The 16,151-nt window shown below is 44.3% G+C and overlaps 1 protein-coding gene across 5 annotated transcripts in view; it reads left to right on the top strand.

Moving 5' to 3' along the window:
* Spg11 (SPG11 vesicle trafficking associated, spatacsin) overlaps positions 1 to 16,151 on the top strand; it is a 73,352-nt gene that overhangs the window by 27,227 nt on the left and 29,974 nt on the right. For 4 of the 5 annotated variants that reach the window (XR_005501873.2, XM_017591740.3, XM_039104972.2 and 1 more), the window contains 8 exons: positions 2,836 to 3,039; positions 4,230 to 4,336; positions 6,097 to 6,242; positions 7,509 to 7,670; positions 9,223 to 9,289; positions 10,511 to 10,676; positions 14,445 to 14,650; positions 15,391 to 15,499. Coding sequence is in view for 4 of the 5 variants with exons in the window: in XM_017591740.3 (XP_017447229.1) it covers positions 2,836 to 3,039; positions 4,230 to 4,336; positions 6,097 to 6,242; positions 7,509 to 7,670; positions 9,223 to 9,289; positions 10,511 to 10,676; positions 14,445 to 14,650; positions 15,391 to 15,499 (1,167 nt within the window). In the remaining variant the exon portion in view is untranslated. Of the gene's footprint in view, positions 1 to 2,835; positions 3,040 to 4,229; positions 4,337 to 6,096; positions 6,243 to 7,508; positions 7,671 to 9,222; positions 9,290 to 10,510; positions 10,677 to 14,444; positions 14,651 to 15,390; positions 15,500 to 16,151 lie in introns of those variants that run through there. The other variant, XM_039104973.2, reaches the window with a different exon arrangement.

The following is a 16,151-nucleotide window of genomic DNA, read 5'->3' as shown; positions in this document are numbered from 1 at the left end:
TTATGTGGCGCCATCTGACCTGTCTTCCCAGGAGGAGAGTTAGGTGTGCACAGCAGCCTGTTTCCTCACTCTTACTCTCTGTTTGGACCTGCTGGGGTGTGCTTATGCTCTGCCAGCCTCACAGCTCGCAGGTGCAGAGCCAGATCCAGGGGAGGGAAGAGCATTACCTAAGGCTCTCACTTATGGGGTGGGGCCCTTTAATATCTGGTTCTCTGGTCTCTGTTCTTCTCATTGAGTTCCTGCTCTTCTTACTTTCTAAAAATAAGGTATTGTAGAAATTGTATAATCAAAATATTTGCCTCAGTATTTGGTTGTTTAAAAACTAATTTATCTGGTTTAATAGAAGTTGAGAAATTAATTGATGCTGGGTATGGTGGCACATGCCTTTAATTCCAACACTCTGGAGGCAGAGGCAGGCAGATCTCTGAGTTTGAGTTTGAGGCCAGCCTGGTTTACATAGTGAGTTTCAAGGCAGAGCCAGGGCATGTAGAGAGACCCTGTCTTGAAAAACAAAACAAAATACCTGTCATGATATCTGTTATATAAATATTTTCTATTATGTAAATATTTTAAAGGAGAAATCATACCATTCTATTAGATTCATAAAAATCAGCAATCTAAGCATACATGAAAAATTCCTTACCCTAAATCACTGAAATCTAAAAATAATCATTCTGACCAACATTATACAAATGGTGACAAAAATGCAAATGTTCTCTTTAGATTTGGAACAAGAAAAGCCAGCGGCCAGTCCCTCTTAAAGTGCTCTTTGGGCACCGTGTGGGCTCAGTAGCAATCCCAGCAGGTCTTGGTTTGGGTTTCTGTGTGGATTAGAACAATCTGATTTTAAATGCACGTATGAAAATGTGAGTCATGAGTCCATAGGAAAAACAGCAAGGTTTACTGCCAAGCTGCAGTGATCCAAACAGTAGGAAAGACAGAAGAGCAAGAGCAGAAAGAGACCTGGACACTGTGATCGGTTTGTATCCAACAAGAGCGGTCCCGCAGTGCATGAGGAAGTGGTCTTTTTGGGGAGCAGACACCTGGGGAGAGGTAACCTTGGGCGCTGAATCATGTCTGGGTAGACGTGAAACCTACATGTCCGTCCGAAGTGAACGCTAAGAGCTTGGAAGAAGCTGTAGCTCCGTGACCTTGGGAGGAGGCTTGCGTCCCACATGTCCCAGGCAGCAGGGAAGGAGTTACTGAAACCAAGAGAACTGTCTGTCGGGATCCTGAGTGGGAGGTGCCAGCCAACTTGCAGTAGCCTATCGCAGAGCAGTATCTCTGACCCTCCAGCCCTTCAATCCTGACAGGGGGGGGGGGACGACAATGGGACAGATGGGCATCCAGAGTGCAGCAAGGAGGAGATGGGATATTTCACCCCAGAGGAAGCACAAATGACCAGTGTGCGGCTAGTCTATGTCAGCAATACACAAGCTGTACTCACCACTTAGGATTTCTATTGCCGTGGTGAAGCACCGTGACTAAACGGAAGTTAGAGGGAAGGGTTTGTTTGGCTCGCACTTCCACAGCACTGTTCATCATCAAAGGAAATCAGGACAAGAACTCAAACAGGGCAGGAACCTGGAGACAGGAGTGGCCATGGAGGACTGCTGCTTACTGGCTTGCTTCTAATGGCTTTCTCAGCCTGACTTCCCTCAGTGATGGATTAAGATGTGAACATTAAACCAAATACTGTTTCCTTCCCAACTTGCTTTGATGATGGTGTTTCATCTCAGCAGTAGTAACTCTTGTATAAACACAGCCAGTAAATATAGGAAAAGATTTCTTTCTCTTTTTTTGTTTGGTTTTGTTTTATTTTTTGAGTCAGGGCTTCTCTATGTAGCCCTGGCTGTCTTGAAACTCACTTTGTAGACTAGGTTAGCCTTGAACTCACAGAGATCCACCTGCCTCTCCCTCCAGAGTGCTGGGATTATAAACGCATGCAACACCACCCAGATCTTTCTTATTTGTAATCATAGAATCATGAATTAATTTTCTAAAATCTAGGAACAACTGAAATGACCCACAAAGGTTCAACAAAATAAGGCATGAAGGGTATTGCTGTGGGTGTCACTGTGGATGAACGACCACTGTCAAGTAACAAAGGGGAGAGGATAATATACATTCTCAGTGCTTCATTGTTTTAGTATAAAGTTCAAAGCCGACAAAATCAAACCCTGTTTGATTATTTGAAGTTGAGTATAGTTATAAACTGTGAATAAAGTTAAATAGTTAGCACAAAGGCCCGGCAGATGGGTGGTTGTAGACACACGGTGGGAAGGATACACCAGCAGCTTCCACACACAGCTGTGACTGTGTCGGTCACATGCTGTATCTACTTTCAAAACATCCATAGGTATAAGAAGATTAATTTATTTGTATTTCATGTACAAGAGTGTTCTGCCCACGCGTATATATGTATACTACATGTGTTTCTGATGTCCATGGAGGCCAGAAGGGGACATCAGATCCTCTGGAACTGGAGTTACAGATGGTTATGAGCCGCACAGCGTGTGGGCATTAGGAATTGAACCCAAGAACCCCCGCAAGAGCAGCCCACGCAAGAGCAGCCCACGCCTCAGCCCCCAGCCCATCTCCCTGACCCTCACACCGTGTTCTTTGAAGCTCCCATATGTTTTCAGGTTCCTTCTGTGTGGCAGTTATGACATATAGCGTAGTAAATATAGAAAAGTGATATTCTAAGTGCAGTTTCCCATCTTGTTAGTAGTTGGTGCGCTTAAGTGCTGTGGCTTCTTAGCAGTTTTGGGGGAAGTGTGTCTGATTTGAACTTCGTGTATCTTTAATTTCTCATCTATCAAACCTACCCCACAGATGTGGCATTTTTCTTGCATCTGAGCTGGAAGACTTTGAACTTCTCCTCCTGAGACTGAGCCGGATTGGGGGTGTAATGCAGGATGCCCTCCCCGTGCAGAGCTACAGATCCTCGGCAGGGTGCAACTTTGATTCCCAAGTCATCCTCTACTGTTTAGAGCACGGCCTGCAGCATCTTCTCTACGTCTACCTTGACTATTACAAGTGAGTACTGAGAGCTGTGTTCTGGGGCTGAGTGGAGGCTTAAAACAGGGTCTCAAACCAAACTTGAACTCCTGGCCCTCCTGTTCTTACTTAAGAGCTGGGCTTACGGGTGTGCGCCATACACCTGCCTACATGAACTGCTGTGTTTTTGTTTTAAAGACAAGGTCTCACCATGTAGCCCCAGAACTCACTGTGTAGACAAAGTTGGCCAAAGATCACAGAGGCCTACCTTTGCCTCCTAAATTCTGGTATTAGAGGGATCAGCTGCCATGTTTGTCTCCTGAGCCGCTTTGAGAAAACATTAAGATTGAGAAACTGATCCTTTTAAAGTGGTTTTCCCCACTCTAACACTCTCAGGGTTCCGTTCAACTAAAGGCAGGTGTGGGTTTTATTGATAATGATTTCATATAGCATCTACCTGCCTTTGAAATTACTGGAGATTAGAATAAAATACTGTGCCTGGGGATGGCTGCCAATGGCAAAGCCTTTGTCATGTGCAAGTCCATGGGTTCATTCACCAGCATTGCAGGGAAAAGACGATTGGAGAGCATGTGTCTGTTAGCGTAAAAGACAGATTTTAGACTTCACTTAGAAGTCTTGATTCTCTTAAGAGAGTTCTAAAAAAATAGAACAAAACAAAACAAAACACTTTAATTCTATAGCCACTGTAAAATAGATTAATTAAAAACTCAGGTCTATACAGATTAATATACATAGAACAGCATGTGTCCACCCAAGACCAGCCTGTAGGATTGTCTGTGGCCATTGCTAGTTCAATCAGTAATAGCAGTATTAGATACAGTTTTTAATATATTGAAAGAGAGAGAGTGAGAGAGAGCGCACATGTGCTTGTGCCAGGGAATGGCAGGTGTTTGTCTTACTCTGTAGCTCTGTTAAACTCACAGCAACCCTCCTTCCTTAGCTTCCTGAGCACTGATTACAGGGCTGGATTTTAGGGGGTTTTTGCATTGCTGGAATCCAGCCCAAGGCCTGCCCTGCCAGGCAGGCGCTCTACTACAGAGGCACAGCTCATTTTCAGTGTTTTTGAGACAGGTTTTCTGTGTAGCCCAGGCTGGCCTGGGATGCATATGCTTTTCTAGAGCTAGCTCTCACCTGATCAAATGTGCTCAGAACAGTCGTGCCCCATGAGCTAATCCCAAAGGTGTGTGTTTGTTTGTTTTTAAATATAGACTTAGCCCTGGAAATTGTCCCTTTTTGGAAAAGAAAGAACTACATGAAGCTCACCCTTGGCTTGAATTTTTGGTTCAGTGTCGGCAAGTTTCCAGTAACTTGACAGGTATTCTGTTCAGTATTAAATACACAAACTTTCTCTAGATAAACTGAATCTATTGAATGGTATTTAACTTGGGAACTCTTTAAGTAAATCCTTTGGCTGTAGTCAAGTATCTGACTGTGATCTGGGCTCACATTTTATTAATGAAATAGAAAACCAAGGAATCTTAGCCTCTGGCCTGCCAAGAAAAGCAGTAATTGGAGCTTAGAGCTTCTGTGGTTAAGTCTCCTTCACTTCCTCTTCACCTTGGACTGCACTCTCCTCTGTTAGTCCACAGCTGTCACAGGCTCAGCTCCTGCTGTGGTAGATTGACACCTTTCTCAAGGAATACCAGCTAGGACTCTTTTCCTTCCTTCTCCACCCCCTCTCTTCCTCTGTCTTCCCTCTCCCTCCTTCCTTCTCCCTTCCTTTCTTTTCAATTTCCTTCTCTTTCCTCCTTTCTTTTCTTCCATTTGTCCTTCTGTGGTGCTAGGGCCTCTCATATGCCTCAGCCATCTATGTATGTGGAGGTCAGAAGACCATTCTGTGTAGTTGGTTCTCTCCGTTAACTTTTGGTAGGTTCTAAGAACTCATAAATCTTTCAGTCTGGACCTTCAAATTAGAAGGAAAAGAAACTGTTACGTCCTTGGAGCTGCTAAAATAGCTGCTTGGGTTAGAATCAGATAGGAATGACTTTACCCTCAAGCAGTCTAGCTAGTAGTGTTTTCCAAATTCTAGGGAAAGGTACAGGGCAAGCACCATATATACATCAGGCAATTCACTAACAACCAGGCTTTTATATAGTGCCCGGTTTTGCTGGAATTGTGGGTGGTGCACACACCTTTAATCCTTGCAGTGGGAGACAGAGGCAAGCAGATCTCTGTGAGTTCAAGGCCAGCTTGACCTACAGTGCGTTCTATTCCTGTAGGGCTGTATAGTGAGACCCTGTCTCAAACAAAAAGAAGGAAGCCACCAGCAACTCTGAACTAGGTAACACCAGCATAGATCTAGTCTGGCCTTACAGGAAGATGACTGCCCTCAAGTGGCTGTTGGTGACCCAGTCATATTTCTCTCAGTTTCTTTCTTTTTTCTCTAACTATTCTTACCTTGTTCTCCAGCAAGTAGCCTTAACCCCTGCTTTGTGTAAGAGTACAGAAAATGTCTGTGTTTTGTAACTGCCTTTGTGTAATAAGACTTCCCCTGCATCTTTAGACAAAGTGATCATTTCAATGTTGGCACAAAGTGTCACTTAGTAAACAGGCTCCACTTGACTTACTATGTTCTCATTTACATCAAATGAGCTCATATTTGCATTTTTTCTTATTATAAATAATGGTTTTGAATATATCTTACCATAAACCTGTTGCCTTTGTTTCAGATAAACGCTTAGTCTTTGCAGGTTTCTACATATAAAATTACTAGTCAAAGGCTGTTGAAGGGTTTCATTGTCAGGCCACAGTGCTGTTCAGTGAGCTTGTAACTTTGCCCCGTGTTCAATATACACTGACCAAAAACAGTGACACTGGATGTTTCTGTTTTGTTTTGTTTTTGAAATCACTTGCTGATTTTTATCTCCTGATTCTTTATTACCTTTCCATTTTCTTTGTTTTTATGAAGGTAAACAACCCAACCCCCCCACACACACACACGCTTACACACACACTTACACACCATGTCTTTTCAATGCTTTCAAACTTAGGAAGCCTTCTTACTGTGGATAGACTTAAACATCTCTTTCATAGGATTATATGTCTTGATCTAGTGGTTATCCCTTTTACTTTCAGATCCCAAACTGATCTTTCAGGCCAGTCTTGCAAATGCTCAGATTTCGATTCCCACCAATCAAGCCAGTGTGAGCAGCATGCTGTTGGAAGGACACACCCTCTTGGCTCTTGCTACCACCATGTATGCTCCTGGGGGCGTCAGCCAGGTACGGGCAACACGACATTATTGTGGAGAAATAGGGTTGATTTTAAACTCATCACAGATAATCCGGCTTGTGTAAATCTCAGTTGGTGTTAAAAATGTGACTGATATCAAGTGTGCCATTACATTGGTTTAGTGTGAAACAAGTGAGTTTCACAGCTGTGTGCCCTGAGCTAGAGTGGAGTTAGTGCACGCCAGAGAGTCGCTGTCCCTTTGATGTATGTCTCTAACTCCAGGGCAGATGTGGCTCGTGGCACATCTTAGCTATTTACCCTTTTAGAAAGTTTAAAGCATAGTTTTAGCTTTCCTATAAACTCCCTTGAGGGACCACGTGGGGGTGTGCTCCCCTGCATTTTGGAGACACAGTGACTGGATAGAGGGAGAACACTGCTAACATCTCTCTCAGCAGTTCTTTCCTGGTGGTAATTAACCCTTAGATTGCTGCAGTGCAGTCACACAACCAAGCGCCTTAGTGGGTGAGGGTTATCACCTGTCAGAGATTAGCCTTAGAACACAACAGGTCAGAAGAAAGGGCTAGGAATCATCTACCTTCACTTATAGTTGATAGTTTTATTTACTTATTTGTTTGTTTTTTATTTTTATATTTATTTATATAAATAGTATTTACTTATTTATTGGTTTTTTAATTTCGTTTTTTGAGAGAGGGTCTTACTATATAACTCTGGCTGCCCTGAAATTTCATATGCAGACTAGGCTGACCTCACAGAAATCACCTGGCTTCTGCCTCTAGAATGTTGGGATTAAGGCATGGGCCACGACACTTGGCTATTTTATTTGTTTTGTTTTGTTTTGTTTCTGAGGCAGGTTCACTGTATAGTCCAAGTTGGCCTATAAACTCCCTGCCTAACTCATACTGGTTGTGAATTCTTAGTGATCGTCCTGGCTCCCAAGTACTGAGATTTTATGCATGCACCCCCATGATAATGTAATAGATGTGTCCATGTGTGATATTAATGTGTGAATATCTTATGATATTAATGAACGTGAAATAAAAATGTTATAAGCATTTTACTATTGATGGCTATTTTTTCAAATGGCATAGGGCTTGAAAACAACAGATCTGGTTCTCTTCCTAACCCTGCAGGAAGCTAAGGCTTGATGTAGCCCAGAGGCAGGCAGCCACTCCATCCTGGAGCAGGGGCCACTTTCCCAGTGCTGCTTCAGAGGCATCTTCTGAAGTGATAGTCTTTAAATCTCAAAGTGCGTACTGTCCAAGATCCTCCCCAGTGTCATGTGTCTCCTTGCATAGGTCATTCAGCATGAAGACAGCGAGAACTGTTTGAAGAAAGTGGACCCCCAGCTACTGAAGATGGCCTTAACGCCTTACCCAAAGCTCAAAGCCGCGCTCTTCCCTCAGTGCACTGCTCCTAGTATTCTGCCCTCTGACATTACACTCTACCACCTCATCCAGGTACTGCGTTTAGAGAACTGGTTCTTACGTGTATCGGCCACAAGGGAGAAAAACAGAAAGCAGTGAACACAGAATAAGGAATCGTGGCGAAGAAGAATGGTGCTATGTGCCTATGCCTGGAAGGAAACCTGTGGTTTGCTTCTGTTTCAGAGGGATTTTCAGACCCTTTGAAGCCTTTCAGGGTCTAGATTAGAACCATCTTTGCCCATATCTCAGCTCAGCAGGCTTTCTTCATTACATCCATGTTCATGTATCTTCAGTCCAACAGAAGTTGAGTTGTTCTTTGGAGATATGAAATCCAAATTCTCGAGATGGACTAATCTGCTTGAAAGTGTGGTTCACAGATGAACCAGGGCTGCTTGTTTCTGCAGTGCTGTGAAATTAGCAACTGTGCTACAGGGCAAGTCTGTCACACCACTCAGTGGGCTCTGGAGGTCAGTTTTCTGTGAAGATTCCCAAAGAATGGGCTATGATGTAGTGGTTAAGAGCACTGGATGTTTTTCCAGAGAACCTGGGTTTGATTCTTAGCATCCTCATGGCAACTCACAACCACCTGTAACTCCAATTCCAAGGGATCAGCTGCCCTCTTCTGGGCTCCACAGACTCTAGACACACAAGTGGTGTGCAGACATACACACAGACACAACATTCGCATACTCAAAATCTTAAAAGAAGAATTCCTGAAGAAAACGACCTCGTGTTGGCTTCACATTCTGGTGTTGTGGTCTGTGCCATGCAGAGAAACACTGCATAGCATCTGAATGAGCTAGATGCTTCAGTGCCATAGTGCTTAGCCCAGATTTGGCTCAATGTAGTGATCCTCCTGTCTCAGTGTCTCAAGTGCTAGGATCAAAAGTGTAGGCAGTCCCTTGTTTGTATAGCATTTGAATCAAGTTCAAACACAAACCATTTCACATCATTCTTTATTCATTTTTCAAATTGACTTAAATAATTTTGTTTTGTTTTACACAGCCCACAAACTCACTATGTAGTCTAGGATGGCTTTGAACTCCTGATCCTCCTCCTCTACTGCCTCAGTGCCGAGATGATGAGTGTGCAACACACCTAGTTGTTTGATTATTTTAAAGCAGTGTCTTGCTTTGTTCCAGACTGACCTCTTAAGTCTTGTGCACAAGTGATCCTCTTGTCTCAGCCTCCTGGATGCTGGGCCTATGGGCGCTTACCATCATGCCTGTGCCCAGGTAGCTCTGTGTGCACACTTCTGTGTTCACGTGGCTGTGTCTGCCTGGGCGTGCAGATGTCCACGTGAGCCTGTTATGTGGAGGGAAGAGGTCAGCCTTGAGTGATCTCCTGTGGAGATGCCTCGTGCTCTCGTCTTTTTGGGTGTGAGAAGACACTATGTTCAAAGAGTTTGTGTTCAGAGCAAGAACATTTAATTGTGTTTGGTTCTGGGGATCAAATTAGGGTCTTGTATGCAAACATTCTACCAAAGTTGTAAGCAGTGAGTCACCCCTGGAGGTCTGCCTTTGTTTTGTTTATTTGTTTTAGGGTCAGTAATGTTCGGCGTCTGATTGTTTTTCCTCTTTTTCAGTCCTTACCACCCTTTGATCCCAGCAGACTGTTTGGCTGGCAGTCTGCCAACACTCTAGCTATCGGAGGTAAGTCCTGAGTGGTTTTGCTTTGGAAGCATTAGGTGATACTGAGAGTAGAACTTTTTATTACACAGTCAACCCCTTTTTTCCAGTGCTTTCTATTGTAAAGCACTTCCTAATAAAAGACGCTTTGCTGGAGAGTAATTGAGAACATGTAAGTGAGAATTGGTTATTCAGCTCCTAGCACGGTGTGTGCTGGGGAGCAGATCTGAGCCTCTCTGTGGCTCTTCCTTTTCAGAGGCCCGGCTTGCCTCTAGCGTCCCAAGTATTGAGTGTTGGTGGTGACAGCCAATGAATGATGGCCCCACCTTGTAATGGCTTGAGCACTTGTTTACCCTTTTCATCAGTTTCCTTTAAAATAAGGTGAATAACAGTGTCCTGTACAGACCTGTCTGTACAGCCCTGGCTGGTCTTGAACCTGCCATTTCATCTACACTGACCCTGGATATCTGATTCTCCTGCCTGTGCCTCCCTGCTGCTGGCCTTACATGAGTTTTCCATCACACCTGACTCATGTGGTCCTGGGAATGAAATCCAAGGCTTTCTGCATGTGAGACACGCACTTTACAACCGAGCTCCAGCCTCTGCCCTGAGATAAGGTGGTTTTTGTTTTTTAAAGATTTATTTATTTTATGTGAGTACACGGTAGCTATCTTCAGACACACCAGAAGAGGGCACCAGATCCCATTACAAATGGTTGTGACCCACCATGTGGTTCCTGGGAATTGAACTCAGGACCTCTGGAAGAGCAGTCAGTGCTCTTAACCTCTGAGCCATCGCTCCAGCCCAAGACAAAGTGTTTTAAGGCTCTCATTCACTGGATACCAGGTCCATACACACTGCCATCCTCTGTAGGACATAAGGATTTTTCTGAATTTAGGGTTAGTGTTCAATATCATATATGAAGCCTCTTGTAATGTTAATGCTTGTAATGTTAAAATTCATTCTATGTGTGCTCATGGGAGTACCTCAATGTTTGACATATAGTAGGTGTGTATCAAACTTACTGACTACCTAAAAATGACTTTTCTAACCAAGTGCTTTAGCACTGAGCCATAGTCTAAGCAATAAGAAATGAATCTTGTGTATGTTTTATACATTGAAAGTTCTATATATGCCTCATACAGTGTATAAAGTGACTATAGCAGGCAGTTTTGCTGTGGAAGAGCTAAGCGTTGCACGTGCAGTTCTGAACGTGCAGGACTGAGATGCTTCACCTTCTCCTAGATGCGGCCGGTCAGCTCCCACACTTCTCCAGTCCTGACCTGGTGAGTAAATACGCCGTGGTGGAGCAGCTGAGCTACACGTATTACTTACATCACGGACGCCCATCCTTCGCCTTCGGCACCTTTCTGGTCCAGGAGTTAATCAAGAGTAAGACTCCCAAGCAGCTGTAAGTGATGGGAGCCTATTCAAAAAGTGTGTGCGTCTTTCACTGATGGATTTGTTTGCCTTGCTTTGTTTTTTTGTTTGTTTGTTTTTTAAAGATTTATTCACTTATTATATGTAAGTACACTGTAGCTGTCTTCAGATACACCAGAAGAGGGCATCGGATCTCTTTACAGATGGTTGTGAGCCACCATGTGGTTGCTGGGAATTGAACTCAGGACCTCTGGAAGAGCAGTCGGGTGCTCTTAACCGCTGAGCCACCTCTCCAGCCCGCCTTGCTTTGTTTTAAATGTGTTCTGTGAGAGTTTCACGTGCTGTGTTTAGATCACTCACCCCTTACCTCAGTTCCTCCCCGATCCCTACCCTCCTACTCACCCAGCTTCATATTCATATGCTGTCTGTGTTCCCTCCCTCAGCTGAGTGCACTTAGTGTTGACTGACCTCAGCTGAGCCCCCTCAGCTGAAGGAAATGCAGCAGTCACATGGCGTAGCTCCTTCAACTGGACTCCCCTCCTCCAAGCTTGAGTTTATGCTGGTCTGTGAGTTTGTATGTGTTCCTGCCCTGCTGTATCTGGAAAACCTGTTCTCCTGAAGTCATCCATCACCCATGGTTCTTAAAAGAGGGCTGTGACATAGATGTCCTAGTTGGGGTCTGAGCGCTCTGAAGTCTCTCACTCTCTGCAGGTTGGTCAGTTATGCATCTCAGTGATAACTGACATCGAGTGCCAGGAGGGCTTCTCTGAGGAGGGCTAAGCAATAGATGGGTCTGAGGTTCAGACTTCACGAAGCCCCAGAGGTCACTGAGGCAGGCGGAGACAGAAGATTGTATTGAAATGGTGACTTTGTGGTCTCCATTGTGCCCCTTTTCTTTCTTCTTTCCAGTTTTTGGCTTTGTTGTGTATAATATTTGCTAATGGGAAGAGAGCGTGTTCAGAGCACACGGCAGCTGCTCAGTCTCCAGTGGCAGGGCAGAGCGATTCTGCAGGTGTGCACTTCGTATCCACGAGCTGTCTTTACCCCACTGCATACAGAATGGGGAGAAGTGTTTGATGTAATTGGCAGCTAACTGTGTTTCTGTTATAGCAACACAGAGATGCATCTTAAACTTTGCCTTAGTTGTACAGTCTCATGGTTCAGTCATTCAGAAAGCTGAAAGCTAGAGACACAAGTCCAGCCTCCAATTCTTCATATTAAAGGATTGGCAGTGTCTTGTAGAGCTTTCTAGAAAACTTTGTACATGTATAAAATATACATCTGAGTCTTCTGAACTGTGCTTTCAGATGTCAACATCAGAGCCATAGAGATGGCTCAGCAGTTAGAGCACTGGCTACTCTTCCAGAGGAACTGGGTTTGATTCCAAGCACCTACATGGCCGCTCACAGTTGTGACTACAGTTCCAGGGGCTCTCATGGCATTTTCTGGTCTCCATGCGACTAAACACATAATGCACAGACATTCATTAAGACAAACACTCATATATATCAAACAAAAATTAAAGGTAGTATTGATCTCAGAAAGATAGTATTGATTTTCTTGGTAGCTTGTGTTCATGCCATACTTGTCTCAGATCACAAGTTCCAGAGCTTTTGAAAGTTCTTCATGTCTTCTGGGTAGAGATAGAGGCAATAGTACTTTGGATTATGAGTAACTGCTTTAAGAGAAGGTAAATTTAGGGCCAGCAATACAGCTCAGTAGGCAAAGGAGCTTGCCACCAAGCCTCACAACCTAAGTTTGATCCCTAGGATCTGCACGGCAGAAGAGGAGAGGTGACTGTGCAGATGGTCTTCTGATTACCATGCTCACACCGTGGCACACATTTGCTTCTCCACCCTCCACCTGACTGACCAAATACACTGACTTGGAGCTCCTGGCACCACAGCCATTGCTGTATCTGCCATCTCTTCATTTGAAACACGGCTGGTTGGATCCTCCTGACATAGCCACAGACAAGACAGCCATCCTCCAGGCAGATTTCCCGGCTGGCTAAGGCCTGTTTTCTAGCTGCACCTCAGCCATTCTGTGGAAACAGCTTTGGAAACCAGGCACCTGTATTAGATACTGATTTTGGCTATATTTGCATAAGCATTAATACTGCTGCGTCCGTGAAGTCACAGATGGCTGGCCTGCTGGGACCAGGGGGTTGTATTTGCCTTTAGAGCAGTGTTTCTTAAACTGGGTTGCGATCCCTTTGGCAAATCTATCTCCAAAAATATTTACAGTACAATTCATAGCAGTAGCAAAATTACAGTTACAAAGTAGCAACAAAATAATTTACGATTGGGATATTACAACGTGAGGAGCTGTATTAAAGGGTCACAGCATTGGGAAGGCTGAGAACCTCTGCTCTAGAGCACCAGATGCTGACTGGCAAAATCCAGTGTGATCAGTCCAGCTGGATGTTGAGGAACATTTTGTTATTTAAACAATGTGTGATGGCTGGGCAGGGGACCCGGGAGAGTGTTGTCTTTCCATGATCCTTTTTGGCAGTGACATCTTTGCAAGGACAGGAGTAGCTTTTCTGCTTCTAAGACTTTTTTCTTCTTCTTCATTCTTGGAAGGCTGCTAACAGCATATCCTTGTGCCTTGTATGGCATCATGGTCCTAATTCCTGTGATTAGAACTTGATTTATCTGGGATATTGATCACAGTGGCCAAATTAGCAAAAAAAAGGACCTTGGCACTCTGGTCTGTCTTTGAGTGTCTGTGTAATGTCAACTGGAAGTGTTACTGTTGGCCTTCCACATCTCCCCAGAGAAAAACTTCCTTTTCTCTCTCCTCTCTCTCTCTATCTCTCTCCCTTCCTTCTTCCCTCCCTCCCTCCCTCCCTCCCTTCCTTCCTTCCTTCCTTCCTTTTTTTACTGTATGAGTGTTCTGTCTGCATGTATGTCACAGAGGGCATCAGATCCCTTTAGAGATGGTTGTGGGTGCTGGGAATTGAACTCAGGACCTCTGGAAGAGGAACCAGTGCTCTTAACCAGTGAGCTATCCCACAAGTCCATACCTAACTTGCCTTAAGAAAAATAAAAATTTCTGTAACTGTGGTATTGCCATTCCCAACGTGTAGCGTATTTTATGCTTGTTAAATTTTCCCAATTAAAAAAATTAAAGAACTTGTAAATCTAAGAAAACAGGGTTATAGTGCCCCAAAATAAAATGTTTCATTGGAAACCAAATGAACACAGAAGGAGAGCAGGGAGCAAAAGACCATAGAAAGCTCTCTGTTATTAACATAGTTCCAGTTCTTTGTCCTGGTGAGAAGCAGTTTTTAAAAGTGTGTGTGTGTGTGTGTGTGTGTGTGTGTGTGTGTGTGTGTGTGTGTGTTATACATGATGTGTATGCCTGTGTGGTATGCTGTATATGGTTTTTGTCTGTGTGATGTCAGTGTGTGTGTATATCAAGTTTCCTATGGAAGTCAAAGGACAGCTTTTTTAAAAAAGATTTTATTTTATTTTTATGTCTGGTGAATGCATGTGCATGTAGGAATCCAGAAGAGATGTCGGGCCACTGAGGCTAGAGTTAGAGGTGATTGAGGGCTGCCTGGTGTGGGCATGAGTCTCCGACAAGATCAGTAAGCATGTTGACTGCTGAGCCCACGTCTCTCTAGCCTAGAGGACAATGCTTGTGTGGTGTTTCTCCCCACTGTGTGAGTCTGAGAGATCAAACCGTGTCGTCGGGCTTGGTAGCAAGTCTCTTTACCCACTGAGCCATGTCCCCAGCCAGTGCGAGAAATAGTGCTTATGGCTGATATAATTTTGATTTCTTTATTTTTTAGGATCCAGCAAGTAGGCAAGGAGGCCTATACCTTAGGGCTCTCCTCCTTCCACAACCCTTCGGTAGGGGCCGCCTGTGTCTGCTTCTTAGAATTGCTTGGCCTCAGCAGCCTCAAGCTCAGAGTTGACCTGAAAATGGCAAACGTAGTTCTGGGCTCCAGGCGTAGAAATGAAGATGCACATCCCAGCTTCATCAGAGAGTCTCTGGGTACAGTTCCTTTGCACTCTGCCACGTGTTTGTCCACAGGAAATGAGGGGCAGGCTAGAGTACTGAGGCAGAAATGAAAGTTCCCCTTTTCATGCACAGTTCGTATTATTTATCTCACTTTCTTAGAAGTCACTTTAATTGGGTTTGAATGACCCTGAGCCTCATTACTTTTAACAAAAATACCCAGGTCTGGCTTTTTCTATTGAACACATACATGCACACCACACACACACATTACATGTCACACATATACATTACATGTAGCCATATACATACTACACATGCACACCACACATACACATACACATATACACACATTACATGTCACACATATACACTACACGCACCCATATACACATTACACACATATATACCACATACACATCATACACACCAAATACATACATTACATGTCACACATGCAAACTTCATGCACCCATATACACATTATACACACACAAAATCTATTACAGTTGGTCATAGTGGTGTGGAGGCAGGATAATCACTAAGGATGAGACCAGCATGAGTTACACGGGGATTTTACAGCCCATGCTCCCTCCTGCTGACTTTGACCTCACTGGGCTTTTTCTTCGGTCTTTGGTTATTTAGAGATAGGGTCCCACTGTGTTCTGTCCTGCTGAGGCTGACCTGAGCCTACACAGTCCATCTTGCTCAGCTCGAGCTACAGAGCTATGCAGCTCTGCCCACCTAAGTCTTTCATCTATGTGTGTTTCTTACAGCTGAGAAGCTGTCTAAGCTTGCTGACGGTGACAGGGCAACCACAGAAGAGCTGCTCGTTCTCTTGGAGGAAGGCGTGTGGGACAGCATTGAGCAGCAGGGCTTTAACAGGTTCGTGAGTCACAACCCCAGCCATTAGTAAGCCTGACTGTGCCAACCAACCTGTGTTGGGCTATTCTTCCTTCAAATAGCTTGCTTTTTCATCAGTCCCTCCAGCCCGTGGTCTTACTGAGCCAGCATAGGGTAGACAGAAAGTAGCTACCCATTGGATTCCCTCTGGATTCCTTCCAGATGAGACGGAAGTCTGTTCTGCCTTGTAGTCAAGAGACATGGTGGGTTTTAAGATTTATTTTACTTTATGTGTCTGAGTGTTTTGTCTGAAGGTGTATGTGTGTGCCACAGAAGTGCAGCGTCCTAAGAGGCCAGATTCTTTGGAACTAAAGTTACAAAGGGTTGTGAGCCACATGGGTGCTCGGGACTGAACGTGTTCTCTGCAAGAACAGCAAGCACTTCTAACTCCTACGCACTCTCCAGCCTGAGAAAGGTGCAGGGGTTTTTGTTTTGGTTTGGTGTTCAAGACAGGGTCTCCCTGTGTATCCCTGTCCTGGAACTAGCTCTGTAGACCAGGCTGGCCTCAAACTCAGACCCACCTGCCTCTGCCTCCTGAGTGCTAGAATTAAAGGTGTGTGCCATCATGTCTGGCTAGTTTTTTTTTTAAGTAGTGTAATAAATATCAGTGTATGTTTAAACACTGTGTTTATTG

This window comes from Rattus norvegicus, chromosome 3, assembly GCF_036323735.1.
Source record: "Rattus norvegicus strain BN/NHsdMcwi chromosome 3, GRCr8, whole genome shotgun sequence".
NCBI lineage: Eukaryota > Metazoa > Chordata > Mammalia > Rodentia > Muridae > Rattus > Rattus norvegicus.
Note: the sequence above shows the minus strand (reverse complement) of the source record. Positions and strands in the feature narration are given on the sequence as shown.